At 44.5% G+C, this 22,371-nt stretch overlaps 1 protein-coding gene across 1 annotated transcript in view; it reads left to right on the top strand.

Annotated features, from left to right (window-relative positions):
• Positions 1–16,660: 16,660 nt before the first annotated feature.
• The window catches only part of LOC140209426 (junctional adhesion molecule A-like), a 38,529-nt gene continuing 32,818 nt past the window's right edge, over positions 16,661–22,371 (top strand). Inside the window, exon 1 of the mRNA XM_072277673.1 lies at positions 16,661–16,857. Coding sequence (XP_072133774.1) covers positions 16,773–16,857 — 85 coding nt within the window. The 5' untranslated portion in view covers positions 16,661–16,772. The remainder of the gene's footprint in view (positions 16,858–22,371) is intronic.

Below are 22,371 nucleotides of genomic sequence, written 5' to 3'. Positions count from 1 at the left end.
ATTCCATACTCCCACCACTCTCTGTGTGAAGAAGCCCCCACTAATGTTCCCTTTAAACTTTTCCCCCCTCACCCTTAACCCATGTCCTCTGGTTTTTTTCTCCCCTTGCCTCGGTGGAAAAAGCCTGCTTGCATTATACCCATCATAATTTTATATACCTCTATCAAATCTCCCCTCATTCTTCTACGCTCCAGGGAATAAAGTCCTAACCTATTCAACCTTTCTCTGTAACTGAGTTTCTCAAGTCCCGTCAACATCCTTGTAAACCTTCTCTGCACTCTTTCAACCTTATTTATATCCTTCCTGTAATTTGGTGACCAAAACTGAACACAATACTCCAGATTCGGCCTCACCAATGCCTTATACAACCTCATCATAACATTCCAGGTCTTATACTCAATACTTTGATTAATAAAGGCCAACGTACCAAAAGCTCTCTTTACGACCCTATCTACCTGTGACGCCACTTTTAGGGAATGTTGTATCTGTATTCCCAGATCCCTCTGTTCTACTGCACTCCTCAATGCCTTACCATTAACCCTGTATGTTCTACCTTGGTTTGTCCTTCCAACATGCAATACCTCACACTTGTCTGTATTAAACTCCATCTGCCATTTTTCATCCCATTTTTCCAGCTGGTCCAAGTCCCTCTGCAGGCTCTGAAAACCTTCCTCACTGTCTACTACACCTCCAATCTTTGTATCATCAGCAAATTTGCTGATCCAATTTACCACATTATCATCCAGATCATTGATATAGATGACAAATAACAATGGACCCAGCACTGATCCCTGTGGCACACCACTAGTCACAGGCCTCCACTCAGAGAAGCAATTCTCTACCACCACTCTCTGACTTCTTCCATCGAGCCAATGTCTAATCCAATTTACCACCTCTCCATGTATACCTAGCGACTGAATTTTCCTAACTAACCTCCCATGCGGGACCTTGTCAAAGGCCTTACTGAAATCCATGTAGACCATATCCACTGCCTTCCCTTCATCCACTTTCCTGGTAACCTCCTCAAAAAACTCCAATAGATTGGTCAAACATGACCTACCACGCACAAAGCCATGTTGACTCTCCCTAATAAGTCCCTAATAGATAGAGTGGATAGCCAACGCCTCTTCCCCAGGGCACCACTGCTCAATACAAGAGGACATGGCTTTAAGGTAAGGGGTGGGAAGTTCAAGGGGGATATTAGAGGAAGGTTTTTCACTCAGAGAGTGGTTGGTGCGTGGAATGCACTGCCTGAGTCAGTGGTGGAGGCAGATACACTAGTGAAGTTTAAGAGACTACTAGACAGGTATATGGAGGAATCTAAGGTGGGGGGGCGTATATGGGAGGCAGGGTTTGAGGGTCGGCACAACATTGTGGGCTGAAGGGCCTGTACTGTGCTGTACTATTCTATGTTCTATGTTCTATGTAAATGCACAAACAGTTCTAATAACGATACAGTCAGATATAGTTCTTAAAGCGATAACTTCGAACGTCCAACAGATTTACACGTTCAATTGGGAGAGACTTCTATGGAGAAGGATTTCTTCACAGACGCAACTTTACCGCTGGTTCTGTCCACAGGATTCACGATGCCGAAATAAACAGTTTAAATCAACTGACCTTAAATTCCTTTAGAGAGGGAGCACCTTTTTGCATGAACTCCTTTTTTGGCAAGAGTTATCTCCGATACAGGTTGCTACTCCAACGAAGACTCAATAAGGTCGATCCTTTATTAAACTGCCAAACGATGCCAACTCCTCTCGTTCCTTCGATCCTGTAACTTCGATAAAATCTTCACTCTCCCTTCTCATGTTGGAATGGAGTAAATCAACGCGTCTAGCAAAAATTTCCAGTCCAATAATAAGGTATCTTGCAACAGAACGCCCACTCCGTTTTAAAAATGAAACTGCGTCACAAAAACAAACACGCAACAGAAACGGAGATACAGCACGTTCTACCTGGAAATCTACAAACTCAAAACCCACTGCGTCACCTGGGTCGACCTTTATATAGTCATGGGTCACATGTCATCACGTGACCTCACATCGGCGGGAAAATCACATCAGGTGACCTCCAAAAGACCATTACATCATTCTCACAAAAAAACCAGATCTCCTTGAGCATGTAACACCTCCCTGTAAAAAAAATTGGTCTCTGTACTTAAAAATTAACTGTTTCATCTGCTTTCTCTGCTCTGGCTGTAAATGAGCTAATTTCTCATCAATATTTTCCAGAGTTTTTGAATTTGGTAACCTGGCTGAAATAATGTTGGGTTTAAAATGAGTTTCAGATGAATCTTCCAGTAAGTTTTCATCAACATCAGACTCATTATTGATCACAACAGTCATAGTAGCAACCTCTCTCTCATAATATGGTTTTATCATATTTATATGACACAGCTGTGTTGTCTTTCTCCGATCTGGGGTTTTTAACCACATAATCCACATCATTTACCTTAGATTTAATCTCATAAGAACCATGGAATTTTGCTTGTAATGGGTTCGTTTGCACTGAGAAAAGAACCAACACCTTGTCTCCAGGCTTAAATGACCTCATCCTAGCTTCCTTATCATACCATGTCTTCATCTTCTCTTGAGCTAACTTTAAATTTTCCTTGGCCAAGCTACAAGCTTTGTACAATCTGTCTTTAAATTTCAAAACATAATCTAGCAAACTAGTGTGTACTTCTTTAATAATCCACTGTTCCTTCAACAAGGCCAAAGGTCCTCGAACTCTATGTCCAAACACAAGTTCAAAAGGACTAAAACCTAATGATTCCTGTACTGCCCCCCTTACTGCAAAAAGTAGTAAATGTATACCTTCATCCCAGTCCTTTTCATTTTCAAAACAATAATTCATAATCATAGTTTTTAGTGTAGAATGAAATCTCTCCAAGGCTCCTTGTGATTCTGGATGATAGGCTGAGGAAATAATCTGTTTTGCCCCCAATTTGTAAACTATCTGCTGAAACAACCCCGACATAAAATTACTACCTTGATCTGATTGTATTTCCTTAGGCAACTCAAAATAAGTAAAGAATTTTATAAGAACCTTTGTCCCAGTTTCGCCTGTTATATTCCTAAGAGGTACGGCCTCTGGATACCTAGACACTGTACACATAATAGTTAATAAATATTGATGTCCAGTTTTAGTTTTTGGCAAAGGGCCTACACAGTCTACAATGATTTTTGAAAACGGCTCACCAAATACTGGAATTGGTTGCAATGGGGCCACTGGAGTAACCTGATTAGGTTTACCAACAATTTGACACGTATGACACATTTTACAAAATGTCGCCACATCTTGTCTTAAACTAGGCCAATAAAAATGTTTAGAAACTTTGTGCATAGTTTTCTTTACATCTAAATGGCCACCCAAAGGAATACTATGAGCCATAGTCAAAATCTCATTTCAGTAAATTTTAGGAACAACAACCTGATGATTAACTTCCCATTCCTCACTAGCAGGAATTGTAGGCGATCTCCACTTTCTCATTAATACCCCTTTTTCAAAATAATATCCAACTGGTACTTTTTCAATTTCACTACCTGGAAGAGCTTGTTCTTTTAATTTAACTATCTCAGGATCTCTACCCTGCTCTGCTATCATCTCCTTCCGAGATAAAGACAAATCTTCCTGGTCAGGCTTACCCCCAAAATCCTGATCAAATAATGTAGGTAAGAAAGTTTCTGATACATCCTCAATACTTGAATCCTGATTGGAACTGTCATGGGTAACAACCTCATCCTTTACATCAGTCTTTTTAGCTATGGCTGTTGTTACAACACAGGACGAATCTGTGTTAGAATCCCTCTGTGGTTCCTCAGAATTTGAATTTATTGTCAAATGCACTTCAGGAAAAACTTGTCCATCTGCTAAATCATTCCCTAACAAAAGAGAAACATCATTCACAGGTAAATTGGATTGTAGCCCTACTTTAACAACCCCTGTAACTAATCATGACCTTAAATTTACTCTATGTAAATGTACTGGCATAAGGGCACTCCCTACCCCTCTTATATAATTTACCTCACAAATGTCAGACTCATCACTAAACTTTAGCACACTGTCTAATATTAGTGATTGTGAAGCTCCAGTATCTCTAAGTATCCTTATCGGTACTGCATTGGATCCTTCTTTCAAGGATACAAATCCTTCTGTTATAAAAGCTTCATATCCCTTCTTAACCTGGTCAGGCTCTGACACATCTTCATTAGTATTTTCTAAACCCTGTGGTTTTACAGGTTTTTCAATATGCTGCACACAAGCATCTGGGGCCACTTGTTTCTCTTTCCGTTTCAATCGGAAGCAATTAGCTACTACATGTCCAGGTTTCTTAAAATAATTACAAATAAGACCAAAATGTCTTTCCTTCACATGTCTCCCTTCATCCTTACTTTTCTCACTAACTTCAGATTTACTTTCTAGTTTACCTTGACTCTCTGTGCTGTTTCTCCTTTTAAAAATTTTACCTGGAGAAAATTTATTCTTGTGAATTAAAACATACTCATCAGCCAATTTAGCAATCTCCTGCAATGTAGCAGTGTCCCGTTCATTTAAAAATGTTCTCACTTCAACAGGAATGCTTCTCTTAAATTCCTCTTGCAAAATCAGCTCTTTTAATTAATTATACTCCCCATTCATATTTTAAGAGGAAACCCATCTCTCAAAACACACAGATTTCTCATAGGCAAATTCCACATAAGTTTTTTCCACCGATTTCTTCAAACTTCTGAATCTTTCTCTATACGCTTCTGGAACCATCTCATATGCCTTTAATATATGCCATTTAACAATATCATAATCCAGTGTTTGTTCAGCATTTAAAGCTGTATAAACTTGTTGTGCCTTGCCTTTAATTACACTTTGTAACATCACTGGCCATCTCTCCTTCGGCCACTTTAAACTCAGAGCAACTGTTTTGAAATGTTGGAAAAATGTGTCCACAGCACCTTCATTAAATGGAGGAGCCAAAATAACCTCACGACTAGCAATAAACTGTTTTGTAGAACCAGAAGACTGATTCCCAGACCTTAATTTCTCCATCTCTAGCTCAAATTTCCTCTGGTTTTCAGTTTCTCTTTCTGCAAATTCCCTTTTTTTAAAGGGCTTCTCTTTCTTCAAATTCCCTTATTTTAATAGCCTCTATAGCCTCGAATTCCTTCTGTTTATTTACAGCTTCTAACCGACTCTTTTCCAAATCAGCTTCTAATTGCTTTAAATTTATTTGTTCAAGATGTAACTGCATTTCCAGATTACTCATTGGAAACTTATCTAACACCTCCTCATCAAATAAATTCAAAGTAATATAATGTTCAGCAATTTTTCTTTGTATGAAAGCCTTGGTGGAATTCCTTGTAATTCCTTTAATATCCAACTTCCTAGCAATCTCCAATACCTCAGGTTTTCTCGCATTCTCTAAAGATCCCGAGTCAGGCGTCTTCAAAAACCTGTCAATATCCATTGTTGCTGAATACAACACACACAACAATCAAACCAAAAAAAAAAATCGGGTATTCCCCTTATCCAAATCAAAATGGCAATTACCAGCACTTAAACTCAAAATTGGAACATATCCCATGAGCCCCCACTGAGCCCCCACGTTTATGTTACATAAGTGGCAACAATGAATATCAATCAAGACAGGTTGTATAAAAATAACCAAACATTTATTAAACACGGATAAACGATAAGGAAAAAAAAACAAACAAAAACTTTAACTAGAAGTTAACAGATATGCAGTCGTTCACCAACTCACCCCGTCACCCAGCTCTGGTTCTTAAAGCGTTAAATGCGAACACAGTTCTTAAAGCGATACAGTCAGATATAGTTCTTAAAGTGATAACTTCGAAAGTCCAACAGAGTTACATGTTCAATTGGGAGAGACTTCTCTGGAGAAGGATTTCTTCACAGACGCAACTTTACTGCTGGTTCTGTCCACAGGATTCACGATGCCGAAAATAAACAGTTTAAATCAACTGACCTTAAATTCCTTTAGAGAGAGAGAGCACACCTTTGCATGAACTCATTGCTCTTTCTGGCAAGAGTTATTTCGATGCAGGTTGCTACTCCAACGAAGACCGAATAAGGTCGATCCTTTATTAAACTGCCAAACGATGCCGACTCCTCTCGATCCCTCAATCCTGCACTTCGATAAGTTCTTCAGTCTCCCTTCTAATGTTGGAATTGAGTAAATCAACACATCCAGCAAAAATTTCCAGTCCAATAATATGGTATCTTGCAACAGAATGCCCACTCTGTTTTAAAAATCAAACTGTGTCACAAAAACAAACACGCAACAGAAACGGAGATACAGCACGTTCTACCTGGAAATCTACAAACTCAAAAACCAACTGCATCACCTGAGTCGACCCTTATATAGTCACGGGTCACATGTCATCACGTGACCTCACATCGGCGGGAAAATCACATCAGGTGACCTCCTAAAGACCATTACATCATTCTCACAAAAAAAACAGATCTCCTTGAGCATGTAACAGAGTATAGTCACATAGCCTCTCTCTCACTGCAGCACACTTCCACTGTTCCCATGGCACCAGTTGCAACCTTGTCCATTAACGGTCCAGAGAGAAAAAAAGAGACCAAGTGCCTTTAGCATAATAGATGTATACACTACTGGCGCCATGACATCATCAGCCAGCACCTTGGCACCAAACGGTAGCCAGTGGAAAGGCTGCAATGCTCCTTAAACAGGCCAATCCCTAACTCGCATGGGGGAGTGACTTTCGATGAACAGGTAAGATTGACACTTAGTGCAACACTCCAGCCTACAGAAGCCACAACACCGTGATGCCCAGCCCTCAGGCTAGTATACTCCCTGCGAGCACCCCACCACACCTCTGCACTAAGCATAACACTGTGTCACGTGACCGGCAACAATGAATATAGAATTGAATTGAATCCCACACCATCACCAACTTTATCCGCTCAGGGGATCTCCCATTCACTGCTACCAACCTTATAGTTCCCACACCTCGCACTTCCTGTTTCTACCTCCTACCCAAGATCCACAAACCTGCCTGTCCTGGCCGACCTATTGTCTCAGCTTGCTCCTGCCCAAACAAACTCATTTCTGCATACCTCGACACTGTTTTATCACCTCTTGTTCAATCCCTTCCGACCTTTGTTCGTGACACTTCTCACGCTCTTAAACTTTTCAATGATTTTAGGTTCCCTGGCACCCAGTGCTTTATTTTCACCATGGATGTCCAGTCCCTATATACTTCCATCCCCCATCAGGAAGGTCCCAAAGCTCTACGCTTCTTTTTGGATTCCAGACCTAATCAGTTCCCCTCTACCACCACTCTGCTCCGTCTAGCGGAATTAGTCCTTACTCTTAATAATTTCTCCTTTGGCTCCTCCCACTTCCTCCAAACTAAAGGTGTAGCTATGGGCACCCGTATGGGTCTCAGATATGCCTGCCTTTTTGTTGGCTTTGTGGAACAATCTATGTTCCGTGCCTATTCTGGTATCTGTCCCCCACTTTTCCTTCGCTACATCGACGACTGCATTGGCGCTGCTTCCTGCACGCATGCAGAGCTCGTTGACTTTATTAACTTTGCCTCCAACTTTCACCCTGCCCTCAAGTTTACCTGGTCCATTTCCGACACCTCCCACCCCTTTCTAGATCTTTCTGTCTCTGTCTCTGGAGACAGCTTATCCACTGATGTCTACTATAAGCCTACTGACTCTCACAGCTATCTGGACTATTCCTCTTCTCACCCTGTCTCTTGCAAAAACGCCATCCCCTTCTCGCAATTCCTCCGTCTCCGCTGCATCTGCTCTCAGGATGAGGCTTTTCATTCTAGGACGAGGGAGATGTCTTCCTTTTTTAAAGAAAGGGGCTTCCCTTCCTCCACTATCAACTCTGCTCTTAAACGCATCTCACCCATTTCACGTACATCTGCTCTCACTCCATCCTCCCGCCACCCCACTAGGAATAGGGTTCCCCTGGTCCTCACATACCACCCCACCAGCCTCCAGGTCCAACGTATTATTCTCCGTAACTTCCGCCACCTCCAACGGGATCCCACCACTAAGCACATCTTTCCCTCCCCCCCTCTGCATTCCGCAGGGATCGCTCCCTACACAACTCCCTTGTCCATTCGTCCCCCCCATCCTTCCCCACTGACTTCCCTCCTGGCACTTATCCGTGTAAGCGGAACAAGTGCTACACATGCCCTTACACTTCCTCCCTTACCACCATTCAGGGCCCCAAACAGTCCTTCCAGGTGAGGCAACACTTCACCTGTGAGTCGGCTGGGGTGATATACTGCGTCCGGTGCTCCCGATGTGGCCTTTTATATATTGGCGAGACCCGACGCAGACTGGGAGACTGCTTTGCTGAACACCTACGCTCTGTCCGCCAGAGAAAGCAGGATCTCCCAGTGGCCACACATTTTAATTCCACATCCCATTCCCATTCTGACATGTCTATCCACGGCCTCCTCTACTGTAAAGATGAAGCCACACTCAGGTTGGAGGAACAACACCTTATATTCTGTCTGGGTAGCCTCCAACCTGATGGCATGAACATCGACTTCTCTAACTTCCGCTAATGCCCCACCTCCCCCTCGTACCCCATCTGTTACTTATTTTTATACACACATTCTTTCTCTCACTCTCCTTTTTCTCCCTCTGTCTCTCTGAATATACCCCTTGCCCATCCTCTGGGTCCCCCCCCCGTCTTTCTTCCCGGACCTCCTGTCCCATGATCCTCTCATATCCCTTTTGCCAATCACCTGTCCAGCTCTTGGCTCCATCCCTCCCCCTCCTGTCTTCTCCTATCATTTTGGATCTCCCCCTCCCCCTCCCACTTTCAAATCTCTTACTCACTCTTCCTTCAGTTAGTCCTGACGAAGGGTCTCGGCCTGAAACGTCGACTGTACCTCTTCCTAGAGATGCTGCCTGGCCTGCTGCGTTCACCAGCAACTTTTATGTGTGTTGCTAGAATTGAATTGAGTCAGGTTTTATAAAAACAATCAAACATTTATTAAACTCTGTTCAATATAAAAAATAAACAAACGACAAACTCAACTGGAAGTAAACTACCATGCGGCCATTTAACAAACCGCCACTCAGTACTAGTTCTTAAAGCGATACATGCGAAAACAGTTCTTAAAGTGGTAAATTCAAACACAGTTCTCAGAATGGTAAATTCGAAAGTCCAAGAGATTTATACAGTCAAGTAGGAGAGACTTTCCTGAAGTAAAGAATTCCTCGAAGACACGATGTCACGCCAGTCCCAGCTGGATCCTTCCTTGTCCGCAGGATTCACGATGACGGAAATAAAATGGCTTAAAGGCACTGACCTTTTTCCTCTGTATAATAGATCCTGCACAGCCTTTTCTGCCACTTTTAGTGGAGGCTATCTCATGCAGATCACTCTTTCTTGAACAAATTCAATAATGGTTGATCCTTTCAATCGTCGGACGACTCCCTCAGGTTCCTGTCTTCACTCTCCAATACTACTGAAAAGATACATCAACAAACCTGGCAGCGATTGATTAAAATGTCAGCCCAACACTGTTGTACCTTACAATAGAAGGCAAAAGTCCATTTTAAATCGAAACTGTGTCATAAAGCAAATACGCAGCGGAGCGGAGTATCTGGCTAACGTTCTAACTGGAAAACCCACTGTGTCAGCAGGTGTCCACACTTACATACCCGGTGAGAACAGGTCATCACGTGACCTCACATCGACGGGACAATTACATCATGTGACCTCCGCAAGACCATTACATCATGCTCATAAGACAGTCACAAGATATCCATGAGGTATATAACACCTCCCTCCAAAAAAAATTTCAGTCTCTTAAGAGCAAATTTTTAACAATTAACTATTTACAAAAAAAGTACAAATGTATAAAATTTACAACATACACAGTATACAGAATATCATCATACAGCACCTTACAAACTAATATACAGTGGGAGTGTTACAAAAGTTAAAATATCACTCCATAAAAAAAATTTACATGGTACATTTAATATCTAGATAGACAATCAGTGATCACATTATCTTTATCTCTAATATGAGTGATCAAAATATTATACACCTGTAACATTAAACTCAAATTTAATAATCTTCTATTTTTGTTTTTCATCTTACTCAAAAACACTAATGGATTATGATCGGTGTAAACTATGAGGGGTTTCTGAGTCGTACCAACATACACAGCAAAATGTTGTAAAGCCAAAACATGAGATAATAATTCCTTTTCTATTGTTGAATAATTTCTTTGATGGGCATTAAATTTCTCAGAAAAATAAGCTATCAGACGATCAACTTCATCACCCTCATCTCTTTGAAGTGACACTGCTCCTGCAGCTTCATCACTAGCATCTACAGCTAATGAAAATGGTTTTTCAAAGTCAGGACATTTGAGTACAGGTTGACTACATATTATAGTTTTCAATTTACTGAATGCCTCTTAACAAAGTTCTGTCCAAACAAACTTTTCATTCTTCTTCAAGAGGTTAGTTAATAGAAGAGCAATATTTGCAAAATCCTTATAAAATTTTTGGTAATATCCTACCATACCCAAGAATCTTCTGAGAGTTTTTCTATCAGTTGGAGTGGGTACTTCTAAAAACTGCCTGAACTTTCGCTTGAACAGGAGCTAATTTTCCCTGACCCACAACATAACCGAGGTAAGTCACTGTGGCATGACTAAATTCACTTTTAGCTAAGTTAATAGTTAAGTTAGCTTTCGAAAGTCTTTCAAATAGTTTCTCCACCGCAATAATATGTGCTTTCCAAGTATTATTTCCTGTAACTAAATCATCAATATAGGCATCTGTATCTTTTAATCCATGAATCACGCTATTAATCATCCTTTGGAAAGTACCTGGTGCATTCTTCATCCCAAATGGAAGAGTATTATATTCATATAACCCAGATGGGGTTACAAATGCAGAAATCTCTCTACCTCTATCCGTCAATGGAACACACCAATAACCTTTCAACAAATCAATCTTTGTAAGGAACTTGGCTTGTCCAACTTTATCCACACAATCATCTACCCTAGGGATTAGATATGCATCAGTTTTTGTCACAGCATTCACCTTCCTGTAATCTGTACAAAACCTAATACTATAGTCTGTCTTAGACACAGTGAACTCCAATTCAAATTAGAAGGTCTAATAATATTATTCTCTAACATATACTTAATTTCTTGTTCGGCAAGTTCACATTTTTTCCTGTTCATCCGATACGGATGTTGTTTTATGGGCTTTGCCTCTCCAACATCTACATCATGCGTAGCTACGGTATTCTTCTAGGAACATCTGGAAATAAATCCCAGTACTGTATTTTAAAATTAACTGTTTCATCTGCTCTCTCTGCTCTGGCTGTAAATGAACTAATTTCTCATCAATATTTTCCAGAATTTTTGAGTTTGGTAACCTGGCAGAAATAATGCTGGGTGTAAAATGAGTTTCAGATGAATCATCCAGTAAGTTTTTAGGAAGATCAGACTCATTATTGACCACAACAGTCATAGTAGCAGCTTCTCTCTCATAATAGGGTTTTATCATATTTATATGGCACAGCTGTGTTGGCTTTCTTCGATCTGGGGTTTTTACCACATAATCCACATTATTTACTTTAGATTTAATCTCATAAAGACCATGAAAATTAGCTTGCAATGGGTTCGTTTGTACCGGGAAAAGAACCAACACCTTATCTCCAGGCTTAAATGACCTTATTCTAGCGTCCTTATCATACCAAGTCTTCATCTTCCCTTGAGCTGATTTTAAATTTTCCTTGGCCAAGCTACAAGCTTTATGTAATCTTTCTTTAAATTTTAAAACATAATCCAGCAAATTAGTGTGTACCTCTTTATTAATCCACTGTTCTTTCAACAAGACCAAAGGTCCTCGAACTCTATGTCCAAACACAAGTTCAAAAGGACTAAAACCTAATGATTCCTGCACCGCCTCTCGTACTGCAAAAAGTAGTAAATGTACGCCTTCATCCCAGTCCTTTTCATTTTCCACACAATACATCCTAATCATATTTTTAAGGGTAGAATGGAATCTCTCCAAGGCTCCTTGCGATTCTGGATGATATGCAGATGAGGTAATCTGTTTTGCTCCCAGTTTATAAACTATCTGCTGAAACAATCCAGACATAAAATTACTACCTTGATCAGATTGTATTTCCTTTGGCAACCCAAAATAAGTAAAAAAAAAATTATAAGAGCCTTTGCAACAGGAATTCTGCAGATGCTGGAAATTCAAGCAACACACATAAAAGTTGCTGGTGAACGCAGTAGGCCAGGCAGCATCTCTAGGAAGAGGTACAGTCGACGTTTCAGGCCGAGACCCTTCGTCAGGACTAACTGAAGGAAGAGTTAGGAAGAGATTTGAAAGTGGGAGGGGGAGGGGGAGATCCAAAATGATAGGAGAAGACAGGAGGGGGAGGGATGGAGCCAAGAGCTGGACAGGTGATTGGCAAAGGGGATATGAGAGGATCATGGGACAGGAGGTCCGGGGAGAAAGACGGGGGGGGGGGAACCAGAGGATGGGCAAGGGGTATAGTCAGAGGGACGGAGGGAGAAAAAGGAGAGTGAGAGAAAGAATGTGTGTATAAAAATAAGTAACAGATGGGGTACGAGGGGGAGGTGGGGCATTAGTGGAAGTTAGAGAAGTCGATGTTCATGCCATCAGGTTGGAGGCTACCCAGACGGAATATAAGGTATTGTTCCTCCATCCTGAGTGTGGCTTCATCTTTATAGTAGAGGAGGCCGTGGGTAGACATGTCAGAATGGGAATGGGATGTGGAATTAAAATGTGTGTCCACTGGGAGATCCTGCTTTCTCTGGCGGACAGAGCGTAGGTGTACAGCAAAGTGGTCTCCCGGTCTGTGTCGGGTCTCGCCAATATATAGAAGGCCACATCGGGAGCAGCGGACGCAGTATCTGGACTATTCCTCTTCTCACCCTGTCTCTTGCAAAAATGCCATCCCCTTCTCGCAATTCCTCTGTCTCCGCCGCATCTGCTCTCAGGATGAGGCTTTTCATTCCAGGACGAGGGAAATGTCCTCCTTTTTTAAAGAAAGGGGCTTCCCTTCCTCCACTATCAACTCTGCTCTCAAACGCATCTCCCCCATTTCACGCACATCTGCTCTCACTCCATCCTCCCGCCACCCCACTAGGAATAGGGTTCCCCTGGTCCTCACCTACCACCCCACCAGCCTCCGGGTCCAACATATTATTCTCCGTAACTTCCGCCACCTCCAACGGGATCCCACCACTGAGCACATCTTTCCCTCCCCCCCCCCCTGCATTCCACAGGGATCGCTCCCTACGCAACTCCCTTATCCGTTCGTCCCCCCCATCCTTCCCCACTGATTTCCCTCCTGGCACTTAACCGTGTAAGCGGAACAAGTGCTACACATGCCCTTACACTTCCTCCCTTACCACCATTCAGGGCCCCAAACAGTCCTTCCAGGTGAGGCAACACTTCACCTGTGAGTCGACTGGGGTGATGTACTGCGTCCGGTGCTCCCGATGTGGCCTTTTATATATTGGCGAGACCCGACGCAGACTGGGAGACTGCTTTGCTGAACATCTATGCTCCGTCCGCCAGAGAAAGCAGGATCTCCCAGTGGCCACACATTTTACTTCCACATCCCATTCCCATTCTGACATGTCTATCCACGGCCTCCTCTACTGTAAAGATGAAGCCACACTCAGGTTGGAGGAACAACACCTTATATTCCGTCTGGGTAGCCTCCAACCTGATGGCATGAACATCGACTTCTCCAACTTCCGCTAATGCCCCACCTCCCCCTCTTATCCCACCCGTTATTTATTAATATACACACATTCTTTCTCTCACTCTCCTTTTTCTCCCTCTGTCCCTCTGACAACACAAGAACCGGCCCCCTCACTCACAGAAAAGAACAACAGCAGTAGCACCTCCCACCCATAAAATCCCACCCGCCAAGCAGCCACAAGAAAGAAAACACCTAAACACTGAAGGAAACCAGTTGAGTAAAGTCCAATAATCTCGTGAATCTCAGAATATGGGAAATGTGTTTTCGTCTGCATACGAGGAGAGCAGCTACATGAACTTAATCCTCCCGAAAAGAGTGACCACCAACCTGGGTCTGAACGCTGCTGGCGGGCGCCGAATGCTGCCAACCCAGGTCATTAGAAAGAGGTGACATGGGTCAGAAGGTATTGAATCATTGTGGGTAGAGTTAAGAAAATGCAATAGTAAAAAGACCCTGATCAGAGTTTTTAAGGGCTCCCGAGCAGTGGCCAGGATGTGGGCTACAGATTACAACAGGAGATGGAAAAGGCATGTCGAAAGGGCATGTTGTGATTACCATGTGGTATGTCAGTCTACAGATTGGGAAAATCAGGTTGGTGCTGGATCCCAAGAAAGACAATTTGTAAGATGATTAGAAGGTGGCTTGTTTGAGCAGCTTTTGGTTGAGCCCACGAGGAGAATTGCAATTCTGCATGGCGTAATGAACTGGATTTGATACAGGAGTTTAAGGTAAAGGAACCCTTAGGTCCAGTGATCATAAGTGATAGAATTCACCCTGCAATTTGAAAGGGATAAGCTAAAGTCAGATGTATCAGTATTACAATGGAGTAAAGGGAATTACAGCGGCATGAAAGAGGAGATGGGCAAAGTTGATTGGAAAGGACACTCGCAGGGATGATGCCAGGGTTGGAGTTTCTGGGAATTATTTGGAAAGCACAGGATAAATACATCTCAAAGAAGGAGTATTCGAAAGGCAGGATGATGTGGCTGACAAGGGAAGTGAAAGCCAACATAAAAGCAAAAGAGAGGGCATATTATAGAGCAAAAATTAATGGGAAGTTAGAGGATCGGGAAATTTAAGAATCAACAGAAGGAAACTAAAAAAGTGATAGAGGAGGAAAGGATTAAATATGAAGGTAGTAGACAGCCATCAATCCCAGAGGATCATGGGTTTGTGTCTCTGGCAGACTGTGCCCTCTCCAGGGTCAGGGTGCAAGCCTGGGTGGGAAGATTGGAAGAACCGGCTGTTGCCCATGCAGTGGGTTCCCCCTCTCCACGTCACTGATGTAGTCCAAGGGAAGGGCAAGCACTGATACAGCTTGGCACCAGTGTCGTCACAGAGGGTGCCAGAGTGAAGATGTAAACAACATCAAACTGCCTTAGGGACCCCAGCTCCAGATTTTTCCTCACTGGAGTTTAGAAGAATGGGGGTGGTGGGGGGGGGGGATCTCACTGAAACCTATTGAATATTAAAAGGCTGAGATAGAGCGGATGTGGAGAGAATGTTTCCTATAGTGGGGGAGTCTAGGACCAGGGGGCATAGCCTCAGAATGGAGGTGCATCCATTAGAACAGAGATGAGGGATGATTTCTTTAGTAGAAGGTGGTGAGTCAGTAACTATATTTAAAGCAGAGGTTGATAGGTTCTTGATTAGTCAGGGCATCAAAGGCAACGGGGAGAAGGCAGGAGAGGGACAGTAAATCAGCTGGTGGAATGGTGGAGCAGATTCAAAGAGCCGAGTGGCCTAATTCGCGCCTAGGTCTTATGGTTTTATGGTTTTAAAAGTAGACAGAGTCCCCGGAGGAAGCTCGATTCTCGGTACGGGTTGGGGGGAGGGGTCCTTGTGCGAAAAGCTGGCCGAAGGGAGAGAGGTGTATGGAAAGGAATAAACAGTCGACATTTTGGGCCAAGACGTTTCCATGGACGCGGCCTAGCCTGCTCAGTTCCTGCAGCATTTTATGTCTGTTACTGATTTCCAGCATCTGCAGATTTTCGTGTTTGTGGAGAAATATCCTGGTTGTGTCGGTGAGCAAAAGGACACGGTAGTGGGTTAGCTCGAACGAAAACTCCAACGGTCACCCGTCCTCTTCCCATTTCTCACCCTCCTCTGTCTAGGACCAACGCATTATTTGTAACTTCAAAAATAGACTTTATTCCTGATATCAAACGTACTTGGAAACCATTCACTCCGTGTCATCTGCGCAATACAAGCAATGCAAATGCACACACAAAATGCTGGAGGAACTCAGCAGGCCAGGCAGCATCGATGGAAAAGAGTACAGTCGGCATTTCAAGCCGAAACCAGGGCTGTATGTTTTTGGGTGTGTTGTTCGGATTTCCAGCATCTGCAAATTTTCTCTTGTTTGCGTAATGCTAATATATTTTATCTGGTCTCTGTTTAACCAATCACCGACTCAGGTCTATTTAAAACACTTTTCCTTTGTTCATCTAACCAATCAAAACTACAAAAAGAGCTTTGGAAACCCTATTTTTCATCGAGCTACCAATCAGCCCTCGGTTATGTTGTTGTTTGATGGCCATTAAACCAATCATTTTTGCGTTTTCTGTGACGCCTTAACGAACAACAAACCAATCAGTGACTACACGAAATCCAATCCACTTCCAGCCTTTTAATTGACTGACGGACTATTGTCTAATCAATATTAACAGTTTGTACAGTGAAACTAGTAGTTCAGAAGTTGATTCAATATATTCATACTTCCAACCCTCCGCTGAGAAGTAGTGTCGCGTACCCAATCACCGTCGTGCACTCACCTCGGCTCAATCACAAGGACCAATCAAGAGGCTCATCCTTCGTCTCAGTCTCAGATTTCTGGCCAATAGGCGTGCCGATGAGAAAGCTGACATGCAGAGGAGCCAGCGAATGGGGGATGCCGATGTATTTCACCTGGGGAATGGGGCGTGGCCAGAGCCAGGTGTGATTTGTTGGGAGACGGTTTGCGGAAGCCATGTCCAGGAGGAAAGTTATGCAATTTGTTTGTAACAAGATGGCTTCTTACTGGGTCTGCCTACTGGCACTGCTCAGTGGACGAGGTGAGGTTCTGTTGGGATCAAGGGTTGTGGGGTGTAGAGGGATAGTCTGTACTGGGATCAGGGGCTGTGGAGTGTAGGGGATAGTCTGTACTGGGATCAGGGGCTGTGGGGTGTAGGGAATAGTCTGTACTGGGATCAGGGTTGTGGGGTGTAGGGGATACTCTGTACTGGGATCAGGGTTGTGGGGTGTAGGGGATAGTCTGTACTGGGATCAGGGGTTGTGGGGTGTAGGGGATAGTCTGTACTGGGATCAGGGGTTGTGGGGTGTAGGGGATAGTCTGTACGGGGATCAGGGACTGTGGGGTGTAGGGGATAGTCTGTACTGGGCTCAGGGGCTGTGGGGTGTAGGGGATAGTCTGTACTGGGATCAGGGGCTGTGGGGTGTAGGGGATAGTCTGTACTGGGATCAGGGGCTGTGGGGTGTAGGGCACGGTGTGTACTGGGATCGGGCTGTGGGGTGTCAGGGATAGTCTGTACTGGGCTCAGGGGGTGTGGGGGACGGTGTGTACTGGGATCGGGGCTGTGAGGTGTAGGGAATGGTGTATACTGGGATCAGGGGCCGTGGGGTGTGGGGGACGGTGTGTACTGGGATCAGGACTGTGGGGTGTAGGGGATAGCCTGTACTGGGATCAGGGACTGTGGGGTGTAGAAGGTCGGTCTGTACTGGGATCAAGTCAGTTTAGCATGTGTGTGTGCGTCTGCGTGTGTGTGTGTGTGTGGTGTCTGCATGTCTGTGTGGTCCATCGGTTGGCCTTGGTTTGTGTGTATAGTGTCTGGTTTCGAGGACGACATGATTCCTGTGCAGGAAGTGTTTCAGAAATTAAGTTAATCAGTTGCATTTTCGGTGACCAGTCACACTGTGTGGTAACTTCAGTTTCTGGGGTGGGGTGGGGAGGGAATAAAGATGAGTGGAGGAAGGAGGTACTGCTGGACAGAGGGAGAGCTGTCTGTTCCCAATATCCACAAGGCTTTTTCACAGCCAGGTAATGGGAGAGTGAGATTATGAGGCTGGAGGCTGAGATCTCAAATGGCTGTCTGGTTCATAATACATTTCAAAAGTGCTTCCTGGATTTTGACTATCCCTCTCTTTTATGTAGAGACCCTCTCTGTTGTGTCTCACACCTTCTCCATCTCCCACTCTCTATTTCTCACTGTCTGTCTGCTGTCTGTCCATCTCTGTCCTTTCTGTTCCTAATGCTTTCTTCTCCCTGTCCCGTTCCCTCTCCCCTCCCCATCCCATGTTCTCTCTCTCTCTCTGTCTCTCTCTCTCTCTCTCTCTCTCTCTCTCTCTCGTCCAGGATCTCTGAATCCTTTTCACTCCCAACAGACACAACCCCTTCCCATGCACACTCCCGACAGACAAAACCATTCCCCATTCACTCTCCCAGCAAACCCAACTCCTTTACATTCACACTTCCCATCCACCCCCAGTCCACACTTCTAATGGGACCTAACCCCTTATTGTTCACTCACCCATCCGCACTCCCAAGGGACACACCCCATTCCTAATCACTCTCCATATCCACGCTCCCAACGAGACCCAATCCCTTCCTATTCACTCTCCCCATCTGCACTCCCAAGGGACACACCCCATTCCTAATCACTCTCCATATCCACGCTCCCAACGAGACCCAATCCCTTCCTATTCACTCTCCCCATCTGCACTCCCAAGGGACACACCCCAGTCCTAATCACTCTCCATATCCACGCTCCCAACGAGACCCAATCCCTTCCTATTCACTCTCCCCATCCGCACTCCCAAGGGACACACCCCATTCCTAATCACTCTCCATATCCACGCTCCCAACGAGACCCAATCCCTTCCTATTCACTCTCCCCATCCGCACTCCCAAGGGACACACCCCATTCCTAATCACTCTCCATATCCACGCTCCCAACGAGACCCAATCCCTTCCTATTCACTCTCCCCATCTGCACTCCCATTTATAGATTGGGAGAGAGAAGGCTTTTGGAGAGAGTTTGAACTACAATTGCTGGGGGTGGGAACCGAACTGAAGAGACGGAGGAAGAGGCGGTTGGCTCACATATAGAGAAAGTTTGGAGATAGTGCAAGGAGGAAGATAGGCAGGTGATAGAGACCACTGGTTTGAGATGTGTCTATTTTAATGCAAAAAGCATCATGAAAAAAGCAGATCAGCTTAGAGCCTGGATATGTACTTAGAGCTATGATGTTGTGGCCATTACAGAGACTTGGATGGCTCAGGGGCAGGAATGGTTACTTAGAGTGCCAGGCTTTAGAAGGGACAGGGAGGGAGGCAAAAGAGGTGGGGGCATGTCACTGCTGATCAGAGATAGTGTCACGGCTGCAGAAAAGGAGGAAGTCATGGAGGGATTGTCTACGGAGTCTCTGTGGGTGGAAGTTAGAAACAGGAAGGGGTCAATAACTCTACTGGGTGTTTTTTATAGACCAATAGTAACAGGGACATCGAGGAGCAGATAGGGAGACAGATTCTGGAAAGGTGTAATAATAACAGAGTTGTCGTGGTGGGAGATTTTAATTTCCCAAATATTGATTGGCATCTCCCTAGAGCAAGGGGTTTAGATGGGGTGGAGTTTGTTAGGTGTGTTCAGGAAGGTTTCCAGGCACAATATGGAGATAAGCCTACAAGAGGAGAGACTGTACTTGATCTGGTATTGGGAAATTAACCTGGTCAGGTGTCAGGTCTCTCAGTGGGAGAGCATTTTGGAGATAGTGATCACAAGTCTAGCTCCTTTACCATAGCATTAGAGAGGGATAGGAACAGACAAATTAGGAAACGTTTAATTGGAGTAAGGGGAAATATGAAGCTATCAGGCAGGAACTTGGAAGCATAAATTGGGAACAGATGTTCTCAGGGAAATGCACGGCAGAAATGTGGCAAATGTTCAGGTGATATTTGCATGGCATTCTGCATAGGTATGTTCCAATGAGAAAGGGAAAGGATGGTAGGGTACAGGAACCGTGGTGAACAAAGGCTGTTGAAAATCTAGCCGAGAAGGAAAGTTTACGAAAGGTTCAAAAAACTAGGTAATGATAGAGATCTCGAAGATTATAAGGCTAACAGGAAGGGGCTTAAGAATGAAATTAGGAGAACCAGAAGGGGCCATGAGAAGGCCTTGGTGGGTAGGACAAACCCAAGGCATTCTACAAGTATGTGAAGAGCAAGAGGATAAGACGTTAGAGAGTAGGACCAATCAAATGTGACAGTGGAAAAGTGTGTATGGAATCGGAGGAGATAGCTGAGGTACTTAATAAATACTTTGCTTCAGTATTCATTACGGAAAAGGATCTTGGCGATTGTAGGGATGATTTACAGTGGATTGAAAAGCTTGAGCTTATAGACATTAAGAAAGAGGATGTGCTGGAGCTTTTGGAAAGCATCAAGTTGGATAAGTCACCGGGACCCGACGAGATGTACCCCAGACTACTGTGGGAGGCGAGGCAGGAGATTGCTGAGCCTCCGGCAATGATCTTTGTATCACCAATGGGGACGGGAGAGGTTCTGGAGGATTTTGTAGATGTTGTTCCCTTATTCAAGAAAGAGTAGAGATAGCCCAGGAAATTATAGACCAGTGAGTCTTACTTCAGTGGTTGTTAAGTTGATGGAGAAGATCCTGAGAGGCAGGATTTATGAACATTTGGAGAGACATAATATGATTAGGAATAGTCAGCATGGCTTTGTCAAAGGCAGGTCGTGCCTTACAAGCCTGATTGAATTTTATGAGGATGTGACTAAACACATTGATGAAGGTAGAGCAGTAGATGTGGTGTATATGGATTTCAGCAAGGCATTTGATAGGTACCCCATGCAAGGATTATTGAGAAAGTAAGGAGGCATGGGATCCAAGGGGACATTGCTTTGTGGATCCAGAACTGGCTTGCCTACAGAAGGCAAAGAGTGGTTGTAGATGGGTCATACTCTGCATGGAGGTTGGTGACCAGTGGTGTGTCTCAGGGATCTGTTCTGGGACTCCTTCTCTTCGTGATTTTTATAAATGACCTGGATGAGGAAGTGGAGGGATGGGTTAGTGAATTTGCTGATGACACAAAGGTTGGGGATGTTGTGGATAATGTGGAGGGTTATCAGAGGTTGCAGTGGGACATTGATAGTGTGCAAAACTGGACTGAGAAGTGGCAGATGGAGTTCAACCCAGATAAGTGTGAGGTGGTTCATTTTGGTAGGTCCAATATGATGGCAAAATATTGTTGCTTGTCCATTGTCGTCGTCGATGAACACCTCGACACCATTATGATGATGATGGTGTCGAGACTAGCGCGTGACTTGGATTTAAGTGAGGGAGAGTTGCGCAGCGTCAGCCTCACTCTCTCTTCCCAATTTCCATCTGGATCCAGTGGCAAGACAGAGTCGAGACGACTGGAGTTGGGACTAGGCACAGTGGATGACCAGGACATCTTCTGTGTCTTGTCCTGCTCTACACGTTCCACGATGCTTGCAGAGACCATCTTCTTGACCATTGGACCTTCCATTGGTCTCATCTGCTCAATCCGCTGAAGTCTGTCTTCACATGCTGGGATAGACAACTCCCTATCTCGCCGAGGGTTCGAGACCCGTCGGCTACCCTCACCTGGTTTAGCCGGCTTGTCGAAGCTGTTGCCTGGGGTGTGGCCGCTGTCGCATGCAAACAGCTACGGGGAGCCACAGGTGAGAGCTGAGTGCCAGGTGGGGACCAAAGGTGGACTAACCGCCTTGAAAAGGACGCGACATGTTCCCCCAGCAGAGGTGCTACCCCTCCCTGATGCCCCATACACCCCAAAATATAGTATTAATGGTAAGACTCTTGGTAGTGTGGAGGATCAGATGGATCTTGGGGTCTGAGTCCACAGTACACTCAAAGCTGCTACACAGGTTGACTCTGTGGTTAAGAAAGCATACGGTGCATTGGCCTTCATCAATCGTGGGATTGAGTTTAGGAGCCGAGAGGTAATGTTACAGCAAAATAGGACCCTTGTCAGACCCCACTTGGAGTACTGTGCTCAGTTCTGGTCACATCAGCTGCATCCAGCTGCAGCTCCTGACAAACCGCGTTGGGGAACTGGAGCAGGAGCTGGATGACCTCTGGATCATTCGGGAGAATGAGGAGATTATAGATAGTAGCTACAGGGAGGTAGTTACGCCAAAGGAGCAGAGGACAGGAAATTGGGTCACTGTCAGGCGAGGGAAGAGGAAAGGGCAGGCAGAGCAGGGTTCCCCTGTGGCCATTCCCCTCAACAACAAGTATACCGCATTGGATACTGTTGGGGGGGATGACTTACCTGGGACAAGCTGCAGTAGCCGGATCTCTGGCACTGAGTCTGGCTCTGCAGTGCAGAAGGGAGGGGGGGGAAAGAGGAGAGCGGTAGTGATAGGGGACTCGATAGTTAGAGGTGCAGATAGGAGGTTCTGTGGTCGTGACAGAGAATCCAGGATGGTTTGTTGCCTCCCGGGTGCCAGGGTCAAGGATGTCTCTGATCGATTGCATGACATTCTGAAGTGGGAGGGTGACCAGCCAGAT

Source organism: Mobula birostris, chromosome 14 (genome assembly GCF_030028105.1).
Source record: "Mobula birostris isolate sMobBir1 chromosome 14, sMobBir1.hap1, whole genome shotgun sequence".
NCBI classification, from domain to species: domain Eukaryota; kingdom Metazoa; phylum Chordata; class Chondrichthyes; order Myliobatiformes; family Myliobatidae; genus Mobula; species Mobula birostris.
Note: the sequence above shows the minus strand (reverse complement) of the source record. Positions and strands in the feature narration are given on the sequence as shown.